At 43.7% G+C, this 17,767-nt stretch overlaps 3 protein-coding genes and 1 long non-coding RNA gene across 16 annotated transcripts in view; all 4 read right to left on the bottom strand.

Annotated features, from left to right (window-relative positions):
* LOC103922932 (E3 ubiquitin-protein ligase TRIM39-like) overlaps positions 1–8,612 on the bottom strand; it is a 10,866-nt gene extending 2,254 nt beyond the window's left edge. The window contains exons 1-19 of the mRNA XM_009331159.1: positions 8,564–8,612; positions 7,823–7,843; positions 7,638–7,658; positions 7,520–7,540; positions 7,375–7,395; positions 7,023–7,043; positions 6,528–6,548; positions 5,916–5,936; positions 5,611–5,631; positions 5,089–5,109; positions 4,768–4,788; positions 4,447–4,470; positions 3,768–3,788; positions 1,499–1,519; positions 1,356–1,376; positions 1,195–1,215; positions 1,060–1,080; positions 639–659; positions 97–120 (exon numbers count right to left, since the gene is read on the bottom strand). Coding sequence (XP_009329434.1) covers positions 97–120; positions 639–659; positions 1,060–1,080; positions 1,195–1,215; positions 1,356–1,376; positions 1,499–1,519; positions 3,768–3,788; positions 4,447–4,470; positions 4,768–4,788; positions 5,089–5,109; positions 5,611–5,631; positions 5,916–5,936; positions 6,528–6,548; positions 7,023–7,043; positions 7,375–7,395; positions 7,520–7,540; positions 7,638–7,658; positions 7,823–7,843; positions 8,564–8,612 — 433 coding nt within the window. The remainder of the gene's footprint in view (positions 1–96; positions 121–638; positions 660–1,059; positions 1,081–1,194; positions 1,216–1,355; positions 1,377–1,498; positions 1,520–3,767; positions 3,789–4,446; positions 4,471–4,767; positions 4,789–5,088; positions 5,110–5,610; positions 5,632–5,915; positions 5,937–6,527; positions 6,549–7,022; positions 7,044–7,374; positions 7,396–7,519; positions 7,541–7,637; positions 7,659–7,822; positions 7,844–8,563) is intronic.
* The window catches only part of LOC103922939 (zinc finger protein 850-like), a 158,981-nt gene that overhangs the window by 18,467 nt on the left and 122,747 nt on the right, over positions 1–17,767 (bottom strand).
* LOC103922919 lies at positions 2,579–3,540 on the bottom strand. Its single transcript, XR_663909.1, has 3 exons — positions 3,217–3,540; positions 2,929–2,949; positions 2,579–2,657 (listed from the first exon to the last, which is right to left on the bottom strand). It is a non-coding gene; the product is annotated as an uncharacterized LOC103922919 (long non-coding RNA).
* On the bottom strand, positions 8,891–17,591 carry LOC103922920. Of its 13 annotated transcripts, XM_009331142.1 has the most exons (18): positions 16,705–17,163; positions 15,393–15,969; positions 13,930–13,987; positions 13,591–13,611; positions 13,294–13,314; positions 13,194–13,214; positions 13,060–13,080; positions 12,686–12,706; positions 12,199–12,204; positions 11,923–11,943; positions 11,331–11,351; positions 11,029–11,049; positions 10,557–10,577; positions 10,225–10,245; positions 9,898–9,918; positions 9,675–9,695; positions 9,535–9,555; positions 8,891–9,124 (listed from the first exon to the last, which is right to left on the bottom strand). In XM_009331142.1, exons 3-18 carry the CDS (start codon positions 13,940–13,942, stop codon positions 9,096–9,098), a joined length of 321 nt encoding a protein of 106 aa, XP_009329417.1. In that variant the 5' UTR covers positions 13,943–13,987; positions 15,393–15,969; positions 16,705–17,163; the 3' UTR covers positions 8,891–9,095. The 13 variants fall into 13 exon arrangements, 9 of the variants coding, with proteins under 9 accessions (XP_009329417.1, XP_009329419.1, XP_009329412.1 ...); XR_663913.1 differs by having other exon boundaries at positions 9,535–9,551; positions 9,675–9,918; XM_009331144.1 differs by lacking the exon at positions 9,898–9,918.

The following is a 17,767-nucleotide window of genomic DNA, read 5'->3' as shown; positions in this document are numbered from 1 at the left end:
CCCTAAAAATGCACAATAAAAAATAAATTATTAACGGCGATGTAAACTGAAATCCAAAAGCCAAAGGGGTAGTTGTAGAAGGGAGAAAAACGCACTTACTGTGCTCTTCAATGCACTTTCCTTAAAAGAAATACAATTAAAAGTAGTTTTAGTGAGGGGTTTTTTTTTTATTCAACGATGCCTCCAGCTCATCCTAAATTTTTATCTCCTTCCTTCCCCCAAAACAGTGCTTTTTTTTCTTCCTCCCCCAAAACTGTTGTGAAATCAGATCTCACTGAGACTTGTGTCTGTAACACGACTTGTCATTTAGATTAAACCTCAGAAAAAAAAACCACGGACGCTTTAAACTAACAGGCAGAAGCCACCGCACAGAAAAAAAGCTGTAATAGGCCATACCAGGAATTTCCGCTAGGCTTAGGGGGCATCGCCTGTATAGTTTGCAGAGGGAGGAAGGCGCGTGGGTGCTCTGGAAAATATTGTGCACCCACAATATTTTCACCTTTTGTGGGTGATCTCTGCCATGCCGAAGTCCACGGAGGTGACAAAGGCAAAAATCTCACCGCTCACCTATTCCAAAACGCCCCCCAAACCTCACACAGGCTTTCCTGCTCCGGAAGGCGAGGAAAAAGGACACTCACGCATCTTTGCTTTGTATTCCTCTGAAAAGAGAAAGGACAGAAGTGGTTACGGCACGTTTCTCTGCCTTTTTGTGTTATGACTTTCTAAGACTCTCCTGGCTCCCAAAGCGAAAATACATTTCTGTGCCTAGTGGTTATTATCGTTTGCATTGATTATTATAATGATATTAATAACGTAACTACACAATATATCAATATATAATTACATCATAGAATTATTAGAGATAACAGATATAATTATTATATACATTATTTAATCACAGCGCATGCATCTTTCTACTTTATCCCCATTAGCCCAGGCTGCCGTCAAATTCCCCAAAGTCGCTCAGAAAAAAGCGTAAGAAATAATAAAAAAAAAAAACACCATAGGAGACAAACATAGGCTTGTGTATCTTCCTTTCCTGCAATCAAAGCGACTCACCAAGCTCTGCAGTGAGTTCGTCTGAAAAGAGAGGGAAAAAAAGAACGGATTTCCGTTAACGATTCACACCACGGCGATCACGTGGGCCTCAAACACACCCAAAGTTCGTGTCTCGGGAAGAAGTCTGATACTCACCAATTCTTCTATCTCGTTTTTCTAAATAAAGGAAAGCAAGCAAGAAAAAAAACAAGGTTGTTATAATCTATTTTTTTTCCTTCATATAAAAAATAATACCAAAATACAGACCATGAACTGCGTGTATTTGTTTTGTTGGAAGGCAGAGAAAAAACACTCACCGATTTCCGCAGACAGTTCATCTTAAGAGAGAAAAAAAAAAAACCACTGCTGATTTTCATTATTATCCTTATTATAATTAAAATAAAAGTCATGATTCCACACACCGAGTTCCATGGGATTCGGGAAGCAGATGGACACCTACCGATTTTGGTATCGCGTTCTCCTAAATAAGGAAAAATAGAAAGGAAAGGGGTGGGGGTAAAGAGTTATTCCTTACTACTCCCCCCGTCGCTGTGCGCGTTCACCAGCTAGAGATAAATCTTGTTTTTCCATTCCGTATAGAGAGTTATAATTGTAATTTGCATTTTGCCTCTAACTTTATATAGATTAACCCATCCCCTAATTGACTTTCCTCATCTTAAAGCAAAGACTTGCTCCTACCAAACCCCAAACTAAATACAAACAAGATATCGGCACAAATTTGATTTTTTTTTTTTTTTTAAAAGGACTTACCCAGCTCTGTCGTGAGTTCACCTAGAAAGAGCGAAAGGAAAACTGGCTTTAATTATGAATATTTTTTCCCCTACGGATAAATGGCTCGCTGGGGGATTCTACGTTTCTCTTCAAGAACACGTTTACGGATTTTTAATCTTAATTGCTCTCAGTAGAGTTAAGCATCACTGAACTGAAGAGAGCCCTCGGCACCAGAAAACCGACCCAAAATAACTCCTTATTATCCAAAATGTAATACAGAAAACCAACCCAAAATAACTCCTTATTATCCAAAATGTAACACAGAAGGGCATTTGGGCTGCCCAAGGAGAACGGAGAGAAGCAAACAAGTAGCAGCCAAGGATGTGAAGTTTTTGAACAGCCCTTTTATCTCGTATTAGAGGAAAAGAGCTCTGTTTCAGGGCAATACCTGCACCCCCCCATGCCTTCCCAGCCTATTAAAAGGCAGAAGGCTCGCAGCGAGAGCAACGCTTACCGATCCGTGCAGCCCGTTCCACTGAAAAAGGAAAAAATACGATCTTAAAAGTGTCCCCCGTAATTTGTTGTGGTTTTTGCACCACCGACAAATTGCAACTTGACAATTCCCCCGCAATGCTGTCCGGTTGGTTACTGTTAGCATTCTTATTTTTACTTTACCCATGGTATTTTTTTTTTCCTAAACTGAGATAAAAAAGAAAACACAAAACTCAAAACAATGTAAAAGAGTAACAGGGAGGAAAAACTAAGGGAGGAAAAACTAAGGGAGGAAAAACTAAGGGAGGAAAAACTAAGGGAGGAAAAACTAAGGGAGGAAAAACTAAGGGAGGAAGGAAAAAGAAACGACTTACCAAGCTCTTCAGTGATTTCCTCTTAAAGGAAAGAAATAAATGAAATAATTAGGATTTCTTTGCTCAGTTGGTACCTCGGGAGGGCTGCAAGAATACGAGGGCTCAACAGAAATCTCATGAACTCTCCCAATATTCAAACAACCATACGGGAATTTGGTATTTCGGGGTGGAAAAGCAGCTCCCTCGGCTGTTCTAAGGGTTGGGATAACAGAGCCAGCATCCCTCCACTCCGCACCCGTCCAGAGCAGCCAAACACGCCCAAAAGGACCCGGGAAAGGAGAACAAAACCCACCTATTTTTTTATCACGTTCCCCTAAAAACAAGGAAGAAAGAGAAGATTAAAATAATTTAAAAGTGTCTGTTGATGTTATGTCAGAGCCAGGACTCTTCCCCAAACGCCTCCTTCTTATTAGTCGTTTATTATTTGCAATTTCATTTTCTGCTGGCTCGCATTTCCCTCTAGCTAAGCCTCCATTTCTTGTTACGTTAAAGTTAATATCTGGGCAACGAAGAAAACTCGAAAAGCTTTAGAAAAGCTTTTGTTAAAGGTCAAAAAGAAAAAAAAAATAAAATCACATACCAAGTTCTTCGGTGACTTCATCTTAGGAGAGAGAAAAACACGGATTCCCATTAGAATCTGTTTATTCCCCAGATATTTTCTCCTTCTCTACTATTATCTATCTTCTTCGCTATTCAAAGACCCAAATTTCCTCCGCTTTTGCAGTTGTCACATTAAATTGCGGAGACAGGTAAAAAACTGCTTCTGATGATGATGTAAAATTCAGTTTCTTTTTAAATTTTTCAGCACTAAACCTTGCTGACGCTTGCTTCATTCATTTGTTGCGATAACAGACCACCGAGCTTCCGACCAAACTCAAAACCAACAGAAAAGGGGAAAATAAACGTTGGGCATGTGTTGGGTTGACGGTTGGACTCGATGATCTTGGAGGTCTCTTCCAACCTTAATGATTCTATGATTCCATGTTGGCAAAGGAAGGAAACGACTTACCAAGTTCTTCAGTGAGTTGATCTTAAAAGAGGAAAAACAGAAAGTTCTCATCACGTCCTTAAGGAGGATTCCTTCAAATCAAGAGGTTTTTCTGCCTCGGCAGGAAGGGAAATGATGCTTACCCCTTTCTAGATCACTCTCCTCTGGGAACGAAAAAAAAGGGGGGGAAGAGAGGAAAAAAAAATCAGAATTCTTATTAATCTCTATCATTTTAGGAGCATCCCTCTTCCAGATATTATTTGCATTCGTCACTATGATTTGAAGTGAGTTTGCAACTTATCTTAAACACCACCATTTATTTTTTCTTTTTAAAAAGAAACAACAACAACAAAAAAAATCCAGCCACGTCAGCCTCACATGCGCGTAACAGGATTTGTATCACACAACACGATCCCTCCCTTCTCTGTCAAATGACAAGGAAAACAAAGATTTACCAGGCTCCTCAGAAAATACGGCTGCGAAAGGAATGAGAAGAACGAATTTGGCATCACCGGCCCCAGACACGCACCGACACCCGAGCGCTTTGCGTCCTACCGCTTAGAAGGCATTTAAAAGAAATCGCGACCCCTATAGTTTTTGTTTCAGTCCCGTAATTGAATTAAATTAAATTATAGTCTGGAAACTAAACACGTAGATCTCGGTGTGTGTGTATACACACACACACACTTTTTTTGAATATACACACACACAAACATAATGAAATAAATAATTATTATAAATATTAATATATTATGAAATACGTAATTACAAACTCCCTTGAACTTTCTAAATTTTTCAGAAGGGAAGGAAAATATCACTTACCAGCTTCCCGATCCTTTAGTTCCTCTAACGAAAAGAAAAGAGAAAAAGAGAAGGCGAAACACAGATTTTCCTTTTGTACCCCAGATTTTTCTGTCAGGGTACAAGCTTGTTTCTGTTCCATTGCTATTTTTTGTCTGTGCGTCACTGTTATCCGTTATTATTTTATTTTTAAAAGTCACCCGCACTAGCCCTTTATCCGTCTGCTTCTACAGTTGTCTCAAAAACTACACACGACCAGCCAACCCGAATTCTGAGAAAAAAACAAAAAAACCCACCACAAAAGCCCAAATCGGTTTTGTGAAAGGAACAGAAGCGGCTTACCAAGCTCCTCCGTCAGTTTTCCTTAAAAAGGAGAAAAGAAAATTTGTTCTAATCAGCGCATTCCCTTCCCGAGGACGTCAGAGGGTCTTGACGGAGGGAACTCAAGGTAACCAAACCCTCTAACGTGGGCAGATACTCTCATGCCTCTTAATTATTTTTTTTTTTCCCCCGAAATGTATTTCTTTTTTATTTAATTCAATTAATTTATGGTATTTCGACCAAAATACTAAGCCAAAACAGCAGCAGCAACATCATCCTGCTTGTGACCCCCCCAAGCATCCCCAGGGATTGCGCTTCTCAGAAAAGAAGAATGACACTTACTAATGACAGCGTCCTGTTCTCCTAAAAATAAAAGAAAAAAGAAGAAATTAATAAACCCTGTTTTTCTCCAGTTTTAGTTTTTTACTACATACGAGCTCTGCAGAAGTCATCCAGCTTAGCAAAAAAGCACTGGTTACGCACACCCAGCTACGGATATTCCTCCCCCTTTTTTTTTTTTCTTTGCATTAAGGGCACTTGTGGAAGAAGACCCCAACATTTCATGGACGTGGCTGCAAGGAAGGGTGAGAAAAAAAATCTCCCAGAGTAAAATCTCACGAACAAAAATGAACAGAAACTCTTATAGTAATTTAGGACAGAAAATCGGAGCTCCAGGGCATTTTCCTCTAATACCTGATGTATTTCATGGAGTATTTCCTCCAAATATATATATATATATTTTGAATTAATTATTAAATCAAACAGCAAAAATCTTTGGCGAAAGTGAGCACCAGCACAACTCATTTTAGGGGATCCCGCTTCCCGCGGAGGATTCACTTCACCGAGACGCACAGACAGACTTACGAACTTCCGAATCTCGGTCCTCTGCAAACAGAAAAGAATAAAAATTATTACCAATTATTACCATTTTTTTCCCGGGGGATTTCGCTAAAGCGCCTCTCTCAAAGCCTTGACTTCCACGCCCTTGCATCTCCTGGCTGTTATTTTTTTCCAAATTAGATTTGGATAAATTACTGCTATGCCGACAGCAGCTGTATTTCTGCTAAAAGGGACGAAAAAGCCGTCGGTGCAACCAAATCACCCGGGGCAGGACCTGCGCTGCCGGCGCGCTGAATTTATCGACGGGGAGGGTGAGGAAGCGCACTTACCGAGCAGCTCCGTAAGGCGCCCTTAAAGCAAAGGGAGAGAGATTAATTCAAAGCGGAGCTTTTTCACACCAGAATTGTATATATCATGCAATTTATATACTTAAAATATAGAATTATTGTTATAATCATATGGTTATATCAATGATATATATTTATACTATGTAATTAATAATGTATAACTATATATTATAAAATATAAATATAATTTATACACCATATAGAAAAAAAGGGTCTTGCACACGCTGGGGTTGTTCCCTGGCTGAGCCCGAAGCCAGCTGGGCAGCAGCAGAATTCGGGGTCCCGTGTGTAGCCCCAACCCCGTCGCACGAGAGGACGGGGGAAACCCATGGGAAAACCTAATTTTTATTTATTTTTTTCCCCCCCCTTTCCAGTCGCTTTTACTCTTTAGCAAGGAACTGAAAGCGGCCTGGACCACCCAAGCCGCAAATCCTTGTTTTTCTCATTCCCGCGTACGGCTTTCGAAGGGAATTTCTGCAGGAAAACCACCCCTTTTTCTATCCTGTATATCGGATTTTTAAACCGGCTGCTCATTCAGCATTTGGGTTAAGCAAGAGACCCCTCAAACCACAGAGTACGGAAAAGGAGACTTACTTATCTCGGCCTCATTTTCCCCTAAAAGAAAAAACAATGGGAATAAATAACAAGGAACCACCGCTTTTGTCTTCACGTCGTGTCCCTATGTTATCAGCGCAGCTTTTTGGGTCTTTACATGATTTTATTCTTTTCACCACCCTCACTGCCTTCTGCTTAAAAATAGCCTTGGCTAAATTAACATTTGCAGGTGAAAAGCAGGCTCAAGCAACCCCACAAATCCAAACACGACGCAGTAAGCGTCCAAGTGGGTTTTTGCGGGAGGAAAGAAAATGCCGTATCGGGCAAAAAAAGCCAAGATCGATTGTCACTCGGGTTTTTCTGCTCTGCAGATTTGGTTGTTGCTTTCTGCAGCCGCTATTTTATATTTATTCCCTTCCTCCCGGGCAGTTACAGGCTCGCGTCGCCTATGAGCTCATCCATAAAAATAGCAAACGAGCTGCCGGGATAACATCGAGCCCGGCCACGTGACTCGCAAAGCAGGGTGATACTTACTGATTTTCACGTCCCGTTCCTCTGCAAATGATAAAGAAATAAAAAATAAATTAGCGCTTAGCTGCGTTCTACAAGCCTTGAAGTCAAGCTCTGCCAAGGGGGTATTCTGGAGCTGTTTTTCCATCTATAATGTTGCTTGGAAATTGTATTTTGTGGAATATTTATTATGTTATATATATAATCTACCATATAAGCTACCATATAATAATATATATTTATCTTAGCTTTTGCATACATACTGCTAAACTTGATTAAAATAGAAATTACCCCCTTAAAAACCTCAGACATGCAGAGATAACTGAAAAAAAGAAAAAAAAAAATCCATTTTGAGCAAAGCAGGGAAATCCCTTACCAAGTTCTGCCGCGTGTTTCCCTTAAAATAGAGAAAAAAAACAAAACAAAACAGGAGTTTCATGACGTTCCTCTTTTCTTGATGACATAATAGATGACAAAATTCTCAGGGTTAATTCTCACAATTACAAAAAAAAGGCACTTACGAAGTTTTCTATTGCAGTCCCCTAGAAATAAACAGAAATCAGTGATTATTACACCGCTCGGTGCCCACCTGCATAGATCATTTCCATCTAAATCACGATTAATGGGAAAACGACTCACCGACGTCCGCAGTAAGTTCACCTGAAGAGACGGGGAGGGGGGAAAAAAAAAAAAAGAGTTAATTTTAAGGCCAGGCTTTTTGATTTTCCTGTAGGTGCACGGGCAACGGACGGCGATTTCTGAGTCTGGTTTCCTCCTGGGAAATTCATCCAGAGATTTGCTGGGCAGCGGAACATAAAACCTACCTATTTTCGTGTGCCGCTCTCCTAAAAACAAGTGGAAAAAAAAACAATCGTGTGTTATTTCTCATGGCTTCTGCCTACCTCTGTTTGCATAATTTGGATTTCTGTTCTAGCCCATGTTATCCCTGTTTCTAATTATTTTTGGGTTTTAAATCTCTCTACCACTGCCTTGAAGATGCTGTTTTTCACCAGGTAGATGAAACGGGCAGAAATAAGTTTGGGTTTTGTTTTTAGAACTGCATTTTTCTAAAGGGAATTTAATAATTTGTTTGCAACGTAATAATTTTTTTGTAAATTTTTTTTTTCCCAATTTAATAATTTTTAAAACCTTAATAAAAACCGCAAAAGGAAGGAAATGGACTTACCAAGCTCCACCGTAAATATTCCTTAAAACAGAAAACAACATTAGTTCCCATTAGATTTCCCAAACGCCGCAACAGGAGTCGACCCTTCGCCTCTCCAGCCCGCCTCAGCTGGAAAACTTCCCACAGGAGTTTCCCCCCCATCCTATTTTCCTTTTTCCCCCTTGAACTTTGGCTTCAGGCTCCCCCAGCCCTTGAAATCCAAAGGGTCGTTTCTTCTCACCGCCCAAATTTAGTTTAGTTGAGAAATTCCAGCGTCCCGTCAACGCTGAAACACCAACCAAACCACCCCGAGCTGCACGAGGAGGAAGCGTCACTCACTGATCGTTGCATCACACTTTGCTAAAAAAAAACAAAACAAAACATAAAGAAAAATAGATACCGATCAGTTTTCGGTGCCGCTGGCTGCCCTTTCCCCCTGCTTCCCCCATAACACAAGAAAGAGGATTACCTACCAAGTTCTGCAGTCACTTTCCCTAAAGAGAGAGCAATATAAGTTTATTTTAAATAGATGTTTCTCTCTCCTCTCTGGACACAGTGTAAATAATTCTCTGGCTTAAGCTTACATAGCGTTTTAGAAAATAGTATCACGTCTAGTGGAGTAGTATAAAATAGGTAATAAAAATGTATAGCCTGACAATATAAAATAAAATAGAGAAGGGGGAAGAGAAGGGGGAAGACAAGGGGGAAGAGAAGGGGGAAGAGAAGGGGGAAGAGAAGGGGGAAGAGAAGGGGGAGGAAAACCACCGGTTCTGGCAATACATCCATTTAGGAGCGATGTAAGGGGCTGAACTCAGAAACGCAGGAAAACGGAGAAAACCGGTGCCCGGGGGGAGAGACGCTTTTGGAAACACACCAGCCCATTGAGGAAGATCCACCTTTAGACCGAGACTTTACGCGTCAGGAAGAGAACATCACTTACGAAGCCTCAAGTCTCGGTCCCCTGAATGAAAAAGAATAAAATCCAGCATGTTTTGGGTTGTTTTACACGGCACTGCCCTCCTCCCCCAGGACAACAGGTCCTGAAGCCAAAGCTCAAAGACTTTCTGCTGCAAAGCTGCTTTTGCTCATTTTTCTAATTATATTTTATTAAAGAACGCCCAAAAATCTGCACGTTGAGTTCCCATTTTGTAAAGAACAACAGAAAGACCCGACTCGGTCTGGGGAGAAACTGGAGATGTCCAGCTGAGGTTGTCCCCGAGCACCGTGGTCTCACCTTGGCACGAGTCCTGGTGAGGACCAGGAGGTTGGACCAAGGACCTCCAGAGGTTCCTCCAACTAATTGCATAAAATCACGCACAGATTTAATTAAAACAATCCTCCCAGGAGGTTCCGTACAAAAATTAGACTTACCAAGCAGCGCAGTGAGTCTACCTTTGAAGTAAGAAAAAAAGGGTATTAGTTCAAGTAAAGCGACAAAAATTGACCCTAGAAGAGAGGTTTCTAAGCTTAAAACCATCATTTTTGTTTCAAAAAGAAAGAAAAGGGCTTACGTATTTCTGCTGCGAGCTTCGCTGCAAAGAGGAAAGACAATATTTGTGTTTATTTGGGTGTTTTTCCTCTGTGGGAAATGCAGAAGCCCAGGCTGAAACTTGGTGGTGGTGGGGGGGGAACGTTCTTATTTGCCACTTTTCAAGGTCAGGGCATCAGAGAGGCTCTCCCTCCCCCAAAACAAGGGGGTTTTACCCCAAAAGCACAATGAAGAATGACACTTACTAATTTTTCTATCACGTTCCTCTGGAGAGAAAAGGAGGGGGGGGAAAAAAGGCAGGAAAATTATTATTAAATATTTCCTTCTTTTCTGTGCATTGGGTCTATGGCATCCCTAGAGCTCCGAGACGAGGAATATTGCTTTTTTCCCCCCAATATTGCCTTTATACTGATAATTATACTGTCAAATTATGCTGTTATGAACGTTACTCAATCTACAAAAAGAAATCCAAAGGTTTTCGGCAGGAAACCCCCTCTCCGCTCCCGTTTTCAGAGATAAAATAGCAGGCACGCATGCTCCATGGCGCCCATCCAAAGAGGAATCGCACTTACTGATTTTTGCATCGCAGTCGCCTAGAAAAACCCCAAGAAACCATCAATAAATACAGGGAAAGGCGAAGCAACTCCTCCTGCACCCACCGCCTCCCGCGGCGCCGTCTTCACACCATAAAACTCAAACCCGGCGGAAGTTTTATGCCACAGACACCTTCCGCTATAATACTTAAAAAAAAAAAAAGTTTGTTGAGGAAGAAATCCCCCTATGAGCCACCTGCTCCTAAAGCGGATGAAAAACACAAAATCTTCTATTTTTAAGCATTTTTTATGCCCAGCACTCTCGCATAATTAAGGATCATTTTCATTTTTAAGGAAATGAAACTTCTTACCCAGGTCCGAGGTAAGCTTGCCTTAAACCAAAAGAAATAAATGAATATTAGCTTTAAATCGACCTTTATTTCTCCGCGAACACAACCTGGCGTGCGCTGCCTTTGGCTTTCCCCAGGGTCAAGTTATACTAGAACTGCGCCGCGTCGATGCTAACGAGACCAACGAGCTGGTAATTAAGAACAGGGAAGGGATTGCTGACAACTGCTTTAAATTACGGGTAAAGAATCGGTCCCTGCATCTTCGGCAACGAGGGAGATAAGGGAAACGGGGCTGCCTTTATACTTGAGATCGATTAGAGAGGCGACACGCAGCCAAAAAAGCCCAAATTCCGCAGCTTGGTGCAAACCCAAAGCCTCCCACATATTCAAAAAAATAATTTAATAACCGGAGCCACGACACGCAGGCGCCCTCGGGGCGACGCGGCATCGCCCGAGGCTTTTACTTCTACCAGAAAAGAAAAGTGACACTTACTGATTTTTCTATCACGCTCCTCTAAAAGAGAAAATAAAGAGGAAATAGCGACGGTCAGTACGTGCTCGCCAGCTCTCCGTCACGCTTGCGAACCTCACATCATCCTCCCCCTCCAAATTTTGATTTTACTGGTGATTATAATTTGAAATTACTTTTTTTTTTTTTTTTTTTTTAATTAATTGACTTGATTTCTAGCCCAGCTTGGACATACGTGGGGTTACGTATGCGTGGGGGGAATAACCACCTCCTTCCCCCGAAAAACCTGCAGGGAAATAAAGACAAAAAGGAAGGAAACCACTTACCAAGCTCCGCAGTCAGATTGTCTGAAAAAAAAAAATAAGGAGGAAAATAAATACCAGTTTTCCCACGGACCTCCAGGGATGCGCCGTACCCTATCTGGTCCTTCCTTTCCTTGGAAAATAAAGCTATTCCGCATCTAACCCTCGACACATCTCCCCTGTTTGCAACACCTACCACGAAAGACGGGACGATCGGAACCGGAAAAGGAATTTTTGCAAAATTTAAGTATCTGTTGAGAGGGATCAAGCCTTGCACCGTGCACGTGCTGGATCTCGGCAGGCCCAAATCCCCCAAGGCTCCGTCCTACGTCGCAGGGCTTCACACCAACTATGCTCGTACATGGCTTTGGCTCAGAAATTCCCTTTATTCTCTTTATTCTCGCCTTCCTAGCTAGAGCAACCTTCAAGCCCCCCGTTTTCTGCACTGTTGTGGGTTTTTTTTTTTTTTTTATATTAGTTCTTGTTAAAAATGAATATACCTCCTGCTTTTTTAAAAACAGGCAAGCGAAAGGGAATAAACCCCGGGCAAGTCAGCTAAAACATGGCTCAAAGCTATGCAGAGATATATCGGATGGGACGTAAAGACATGACTTACCGATCTCTGCTGTGAGTTCACCTTAAAACAGAGAAATAAATCAGGATGCATGTTAAAGGACTGCTTGGAGCTGTTCTCTGGCTGACCTTGAGCCTGCCGTTTACAGATCTGGCATTTAAATCACCACGCAGGGTCAAGGGCAGACCCCAGATGGGGGTGCAGGGTCCCATCCACCTCATGGATGTACGTGGCATCCTGGGTATTCGCTCAGGGCTCATTAAACAAGAAATTCCCTCACCAGAGTCAATTTGACGAAGATAAGAAAGCGATACTTACCGATTTCTGCATTTTGTCCCCCCCCAAAAAAAAAGAAAGAGAAAGAGACGGGAAATGGCTTTAAGTTATTTTTCACCGCTTCCGTGTATTTATTTTGTCCCTAATATTAGAGACACAAAATAATCTCTGTTCTATCCGGACTTATTCTATTTATTACAGGCATTTCCAATCAGTTCTATTTTTTAAGCCCTTTCCACTTCTGCGCTATTCGAAGCTGAAATGAAAAAAAATATGCACAAACTGCAACTTGCTACCAGCAGCCCTGCCCAAAGCACGCCTTTGCCGACGGAATATGACTCGCCGAGCATCGCAGTAAGAATTCCCAAATACAGAGAAAAGTATTTATTTTAAAAAAAAAAAAAAGGTATGTATTGTAAAAATATGTATTGTAAAAAATATTTCGTTCCAACGATGTGCGATTGAGGGTGTTTGGCTTTGAGGGCCACTATTATTTAGGAGAACTTTTAAATCGAAGAAGGACACTTACCATTTTCTGTGTCACACTCCTCTAAAAATAAGAGAGAAGTAAATACGGGTTAGTCCCAAGAGCTCTCCGCCTCTGGCATGCTTCGACGAGCGAGCAAGAGCCCGAAGAAGAGGTTAGGGAATGCCGCTGGCCTGCGGGGAGGCAGCGTGTCTCCTCCAAAGCGAGATGCCTAGCGTAACGGGGATGGGTTATACTGCGCTGGTGGTTTGGGTCCCTTCGCCTCGAAGTTGTGTGTCTTGACTACACCCGGGTATAAATCTAAGATCTGGAGGATCGTTTCTGGTTTACTAAGCCCATCCTCCACACAAAGGAACTTTTTGCGTCGTCGGTAGCAGCGAAGAAAAACCCCCAAACAACCCCAGCCCCGCACTCACCAAGCTCTGTGTCGCTTTCTTCTAAATGAAATAAAGAGAAATATCGTATAGACACGTCGGTCCCGGCTAACGCCGCAGCCGCAGCAACACGCGCATTCGAACTTCGGCATGCGTAAGGAAGGAAAACGACTTACCAAATTCCTCTGTTAACTTCCCTTAAAATAAAGGAATATTAGTTCAAGCCTTTAGCACCGCGGTTTTACCAAATCGGGGCGGGGGGAAAGAGACACTTACTGATTTTCGCATCCCATTCTTCTAAAAGAGAGACAGAGAGGAGTTAGCCCCCAGTGGGTCCTTCTGTGGTTTTTTTGGTTTGCACTATAGGAGTCGTCTTAAAAAAAATGATTATGCGCTGACTTTTTATTTTCCTTACTGACCGCAACGCTCCCCAAATTACACCAGTTATGAGTTTATCTAATGTGATCTAGAGTATATGATAGTATAAATAAGCCACACACCCAGCCAAGAAAGGCCACGGGAGATGTATATTAAATGAGGCTTGTTTTGATGGAAGAAGGAAAAATCACTTACCAAGATCCGCATTCCTTTTCCCTTAAAAAGAAGAAAGAAAGGGGGGGGGAATAAAATAGGTAAATGTTTTTCGCACTGGGTACAACCGGAGTGGCTCTCTAGCCTAGCTGCATCCCTCTGGAGTTAAACATGAATATTACTTTCTTGAATGAGCACAACTCACTGACAGCCGAGAGCAGCATCAAACTAGGAAAGCTGGCTTAGGGAAACACTGAAAAAGCAGCCCGAAAGCAAGCAGAGCACGGACTGAACGCCCCCCGGCACGGCAAAGCTGGGGTTTTGGGGCCAAAGGGGCCGGGACCTGGCACGCGCTTTGTTAACAAATACATTTTCAGGTACCTGACTCCATCATCACGTTTGCTTCCCGACTGGAACCACTTCCAGGAGCTTTGTCGACCTGGTGGGACGAGAGGGAACATCGTTAAAACGTCACGTCCAGGGAAAACGGGGCCTTTACAGCGACGCAGCGTGGCGGAAAACGCATTTTCTGGGAAAACGTGCCGATGCCTGGAATATTTTTGCCCATGTGAGTAAACACAATAAGGGAGAAATCCATGGAGTTGCAGAGGCTTTTTCCCATTTTTCCCAGTTATTAGAGACGTTTTCTGGTCTACATCTGGAGGAATGGTAGGGAAGAGGGAGCTACTGTAGGTGCGATGAACCTCAGTCGACATCCGTCACCCCCCCGGATCGCAGAAGGGGTCCAGGGCAAATAGCCTAGACATCTAATTTTAGTTGTTTGAAGTAGCACGAGCTTAATTCCTCCTCTGTCTCTCATAAATTATTTAATAAGAACGTTCACCGCTGCTGCTGACGCCGTGAGAAGCGGCCCCATACGTGGAGGATGTGGCGCTACCACCTCTTTTGGCCAAAAAAGCAGCACTTGTTTTAAACTGAATATTAAACCGAATATTATACTAAGAGCTTCCCTCCTCCGCTGTGTTACTGCTCTGTTTCTCATCACTCTATATGCGGCGATTTCTAGTCCACGCTAATGTTTTGAATTTATTAATTAAAAAAAAAAAAAAAAGGGGATTAGGTTGCCATGGGAGATGGCGTAGGCTGGGCGAAGGGACGCAGATTTTGTGCCCTTTGCTTGCTCCTTATCAATACACCAGAGAGGGCAGCCTCCATCGCAGGATTTTTCTTCCTCAATCCCTCAGACCGGAGAGGGAAGTCATTATAATTTCATTTTTGTGTTCATAATCCTGCCAATGCCCTGAACACACGAAGCCTTCCTGGAGGAGCCGAGCTGCAGCTGCGGAAAGGCGAAAAGGACCAGTCCAAAACCAGGGTGGGAAAAGGCATCGGATCACGCTGGAAAGGAAATTATTGAATGCTTCTCGCGTGCTATATTAAGACCTTTCCTAAAGTGTAGGTGCTATTGGGAGCTAAGTTAGATAAATGCCGTTATGAGGACCTAAATTTGTACCGAAACAGATAAACAGAGCAAGGAAAGCGGCAGCAATTATTTCTGTCCGATATTTTCCTAAAAGGGAAAAAAATTTTAAACGATCCATTCTTTTAATCCTTTTCCTGTTTTTCAGTATCGTCAGGTTCACGTACAGGAATAAAAGATCATTTTGTCCAGGGCTGCTTCTAGCTATCACGAACGTGTCGGGTTTCTTCTGCTTTCCAAATGCCTCTCTCAGCCTTTCACGAAAGAGCCCGCGCAGCCAGACCGGTATCCGGGAATAGGACACCCACAAATTACGCTTTCCCCACCGCTCCGGCGCTTGTGGAAAGGAAAAAAGGAAAAAAAAAAAAAAAAAAAAAAAAAAAAAAAAAAAAGAGAGACTTACCAAGACCTGCGGTTGATTTTTCCGTAGTGCCGAAGTTGGCCTGACCGGGGCCGTGTCGCTCCCAGGGCACGCGGGCTGCGATGGTTGCGTAGCTGGGGGTTGTCCGTACCGGAGATTTTGGCAGTGCCCTGGGAAAGAGGTACCCAGACTCGCTGGAGGCTTCGTGCGTCCGCAGGGAGCTGGAAGAGCCGTCACGGGCACGGCAGCTGTGCCGGCGGCGGGGAGGGGACCTTCCCACCGCCTAATTTTAACCGGTTTAAATGCCGAGGTGGAGGGAGGGCTGGCGGATCCCTATATAGTCATCGCAGGAACGGGATCCTCCGGAGGAGGAATAGAAACCGAGGTCTGACCTGGTGACATCGGGCCACCCTCCGGAGGTGCCAGCATCTCCCACAGGTTGTTTAGAGGACACGGTAGCTGGGTCTGCGAGCGAGGACCCGCGGGCTTCAGCGTCTATAGATAGCGGTGTGGATAGCACCGAGCATTTCGGACGCGTGGTGGTCCCGAGGAGCTCCTGTCTGGGCAGGAGTCTTCCCTCTCCAAAGGGGGACGGCATCGATTTCTGGTTTGCATCGCCCTAAAATAGAGAGACGTGAAATAAGCTTGTGCTTTTCTCCTTCCTTTCTGTCGCTGCTGCTCACCAGGACCAAGCGAGAGCGAGTCTGCTCCTGTGGCCAGGGCTTCTCATCACTTTGGGTTATTTAAAAAAAAAAAAATAGCCAGCTCATGAAACGCATCTAGCTTAGCCTCTCCCCATATCTCTCAGCTTGCTTCAAAGACACACAGCTCTCCCCCTTCCCCCATAGCGACGAGACACGGATTTGAAAGTGAAATTTATTTTCTTTTGCTGAAGGGGATTTTTAAAAAATTTTTTTTACAAAGCCCTGCAACAAGTTTTCCTTAAACCAGACAAATACGCATTAAAATGCAGACCGCTCCCCATAGATATATCCCTAGAAGACTCATTTTCACCAGTTAACTGGCTTCAAGCAGCGTGAAGTTAGTGAAAGACATCTAAAACTGTTGATCTCTCCCCGAATTAGTCACCAGGCACTTTTCTTACCAGCCAACAGCGAGAAAATACTTTTTGACGGTGCTGTTCACCTGATCTGTCTCAGATGTCTCTGAGTCACTTGCCTGAACTCTCGATACGGTTAACAAAGACAAATGAGACATTTCCAGGGCATTACAACCCAGACTGGGGCAGACGCCTACCTAGGAAGGAGCATTCTGGGCTTGGCTTCTGCCAAGTGGTATTTCCCGCCCCAGAAATGCCGAGAAAACACGCTGAAACAAAAAAAAACCCCCTCACCCAGAGGCTCGGAGAAGTAGATGCCAGTTCTTGAACCTGAAGGACCAGGACGCGGTATCTTTGCCGGGAGCTCTGTCCGCAAGCCACACGAGCTGGCAGCTTCCTTTTCCAAAGCCTGAAGATTAAAGCGTTAAGGACACAGGAACAACACGTGAAATTCGGAGGGGGCCTCCTTGATCTCCCAACCCCAGCAAAGGCTGACGGAGAAGGGGCTTGCGATGATGCTAAAAAGGGAATCGTAGGAGAATTCTCCCCTGGAAAAAAAGGGGCATCGCTACAGGGGCAGCCCTGGTTTTGAGCCATGAAAAGGGCAGGCGACGCTGAGGACGGGAGAGGGCGAGGGTTGAGATTAAAGCTGAGGACAAGAGGCCGCGGACCTGGCGCCAAACTCCCGTGACTAAATCCTCTGGATTTGCAAGAGGAAAAAACATTGCCACGGGGTAAAGAAACAGAAGGTGCTTGTCTCGGAGAAACCCGAGCCGGGGAAAAGGGGATCACGGCAAAGGAGATGCCAGTTCTTTTTGGCAGCAGAGGTCTGGCATTTGGAGAAGACAGAATAACCGGCGTGCTCCCGGGGGCTCCGCCGAGGGAGAAACCTTGCAGCGTGACACGACGGTACGGCCAGGAAGGTCAGCAGCACCTCCAAGACACTGTGAAGAAGTTGCTCACCAGTCGCACCCTGACGCGGGCTCCCGAATTGCTCGTTGTCCTTGACAAGCAAATCCTCCAAAGGCAACCCCCGCGGCGCAGCGGGAGGGATTTCTTTGGCGTGAAAAGCTGAAGCGCCTTCAGCCTTTGGCATTTGAGGACTCCGAATGACACCAGTCAGGAACGTCTGGGCTGAAACTGCAGACGCCAGACTCGAAGGGCTATGAAAATCAACGGCGGAGGGCTTTTTATCTCCTTTTTTTATCTAGGCTTTTTTTACCTAGCCAAATTATTTCCCCCGAGGTCCGTTCGTGCCTGTCGAGTTGTGTCTATTTTCTAGGCAATTTTCTTATGCACATGGATTTTAAAACACGCAGGAACTTAAAATTGCTCTATTGCCTTAACCCTCTGCTCC

The sequence above is a fragment of the Pygoscelis adeliae genome, unplaced genomic scaffold, assembly GCF_000699105.1.
Source record: "Pygoscelis adeliae isolate BGI_AS28 unplaced genomic scaffold, ASM69910v1 Scaffold459, whole genome shotgun sequence".
In the NCBI taxonomy this organism is placed as follows: Eukaryota; Metazoa; Chordata; class Aves; order Sphenisciformes; family Spheniscidae; genus Pygoscelis; species Pygoscelis adeliae.
Note: the sequence above shows the minus strand (reverse complement) of the source record. Positions and strands in the feature narration are given on the sequence as shown.

Bases quoted from the DNA above. Each gene is read 5' to 3' on its own strand.
- LOC103922920 (XM_009331135.1), bottom strand. From the start codon at position 17,506: ATGCCAAAGGCTGAAGGCGCTTCAGCTTTTCACGCCAAAGAAATCCCT. The intron at 16,820-17,300 runs GTTTCTCCCTCG...TTTAATCTTCAG, and splicing joins CCGTCGTGTCACGCTGCAAG to GCTTTGGAAAAGGAAGCTGC. The intron at 15,970-16,704 runs GTGAGGGGGTTT...TCTCTATTTTAG, and splicing joins CTACTTCTCCGAGCCTCTGG to GGCGATGCAAACCAGAAATC.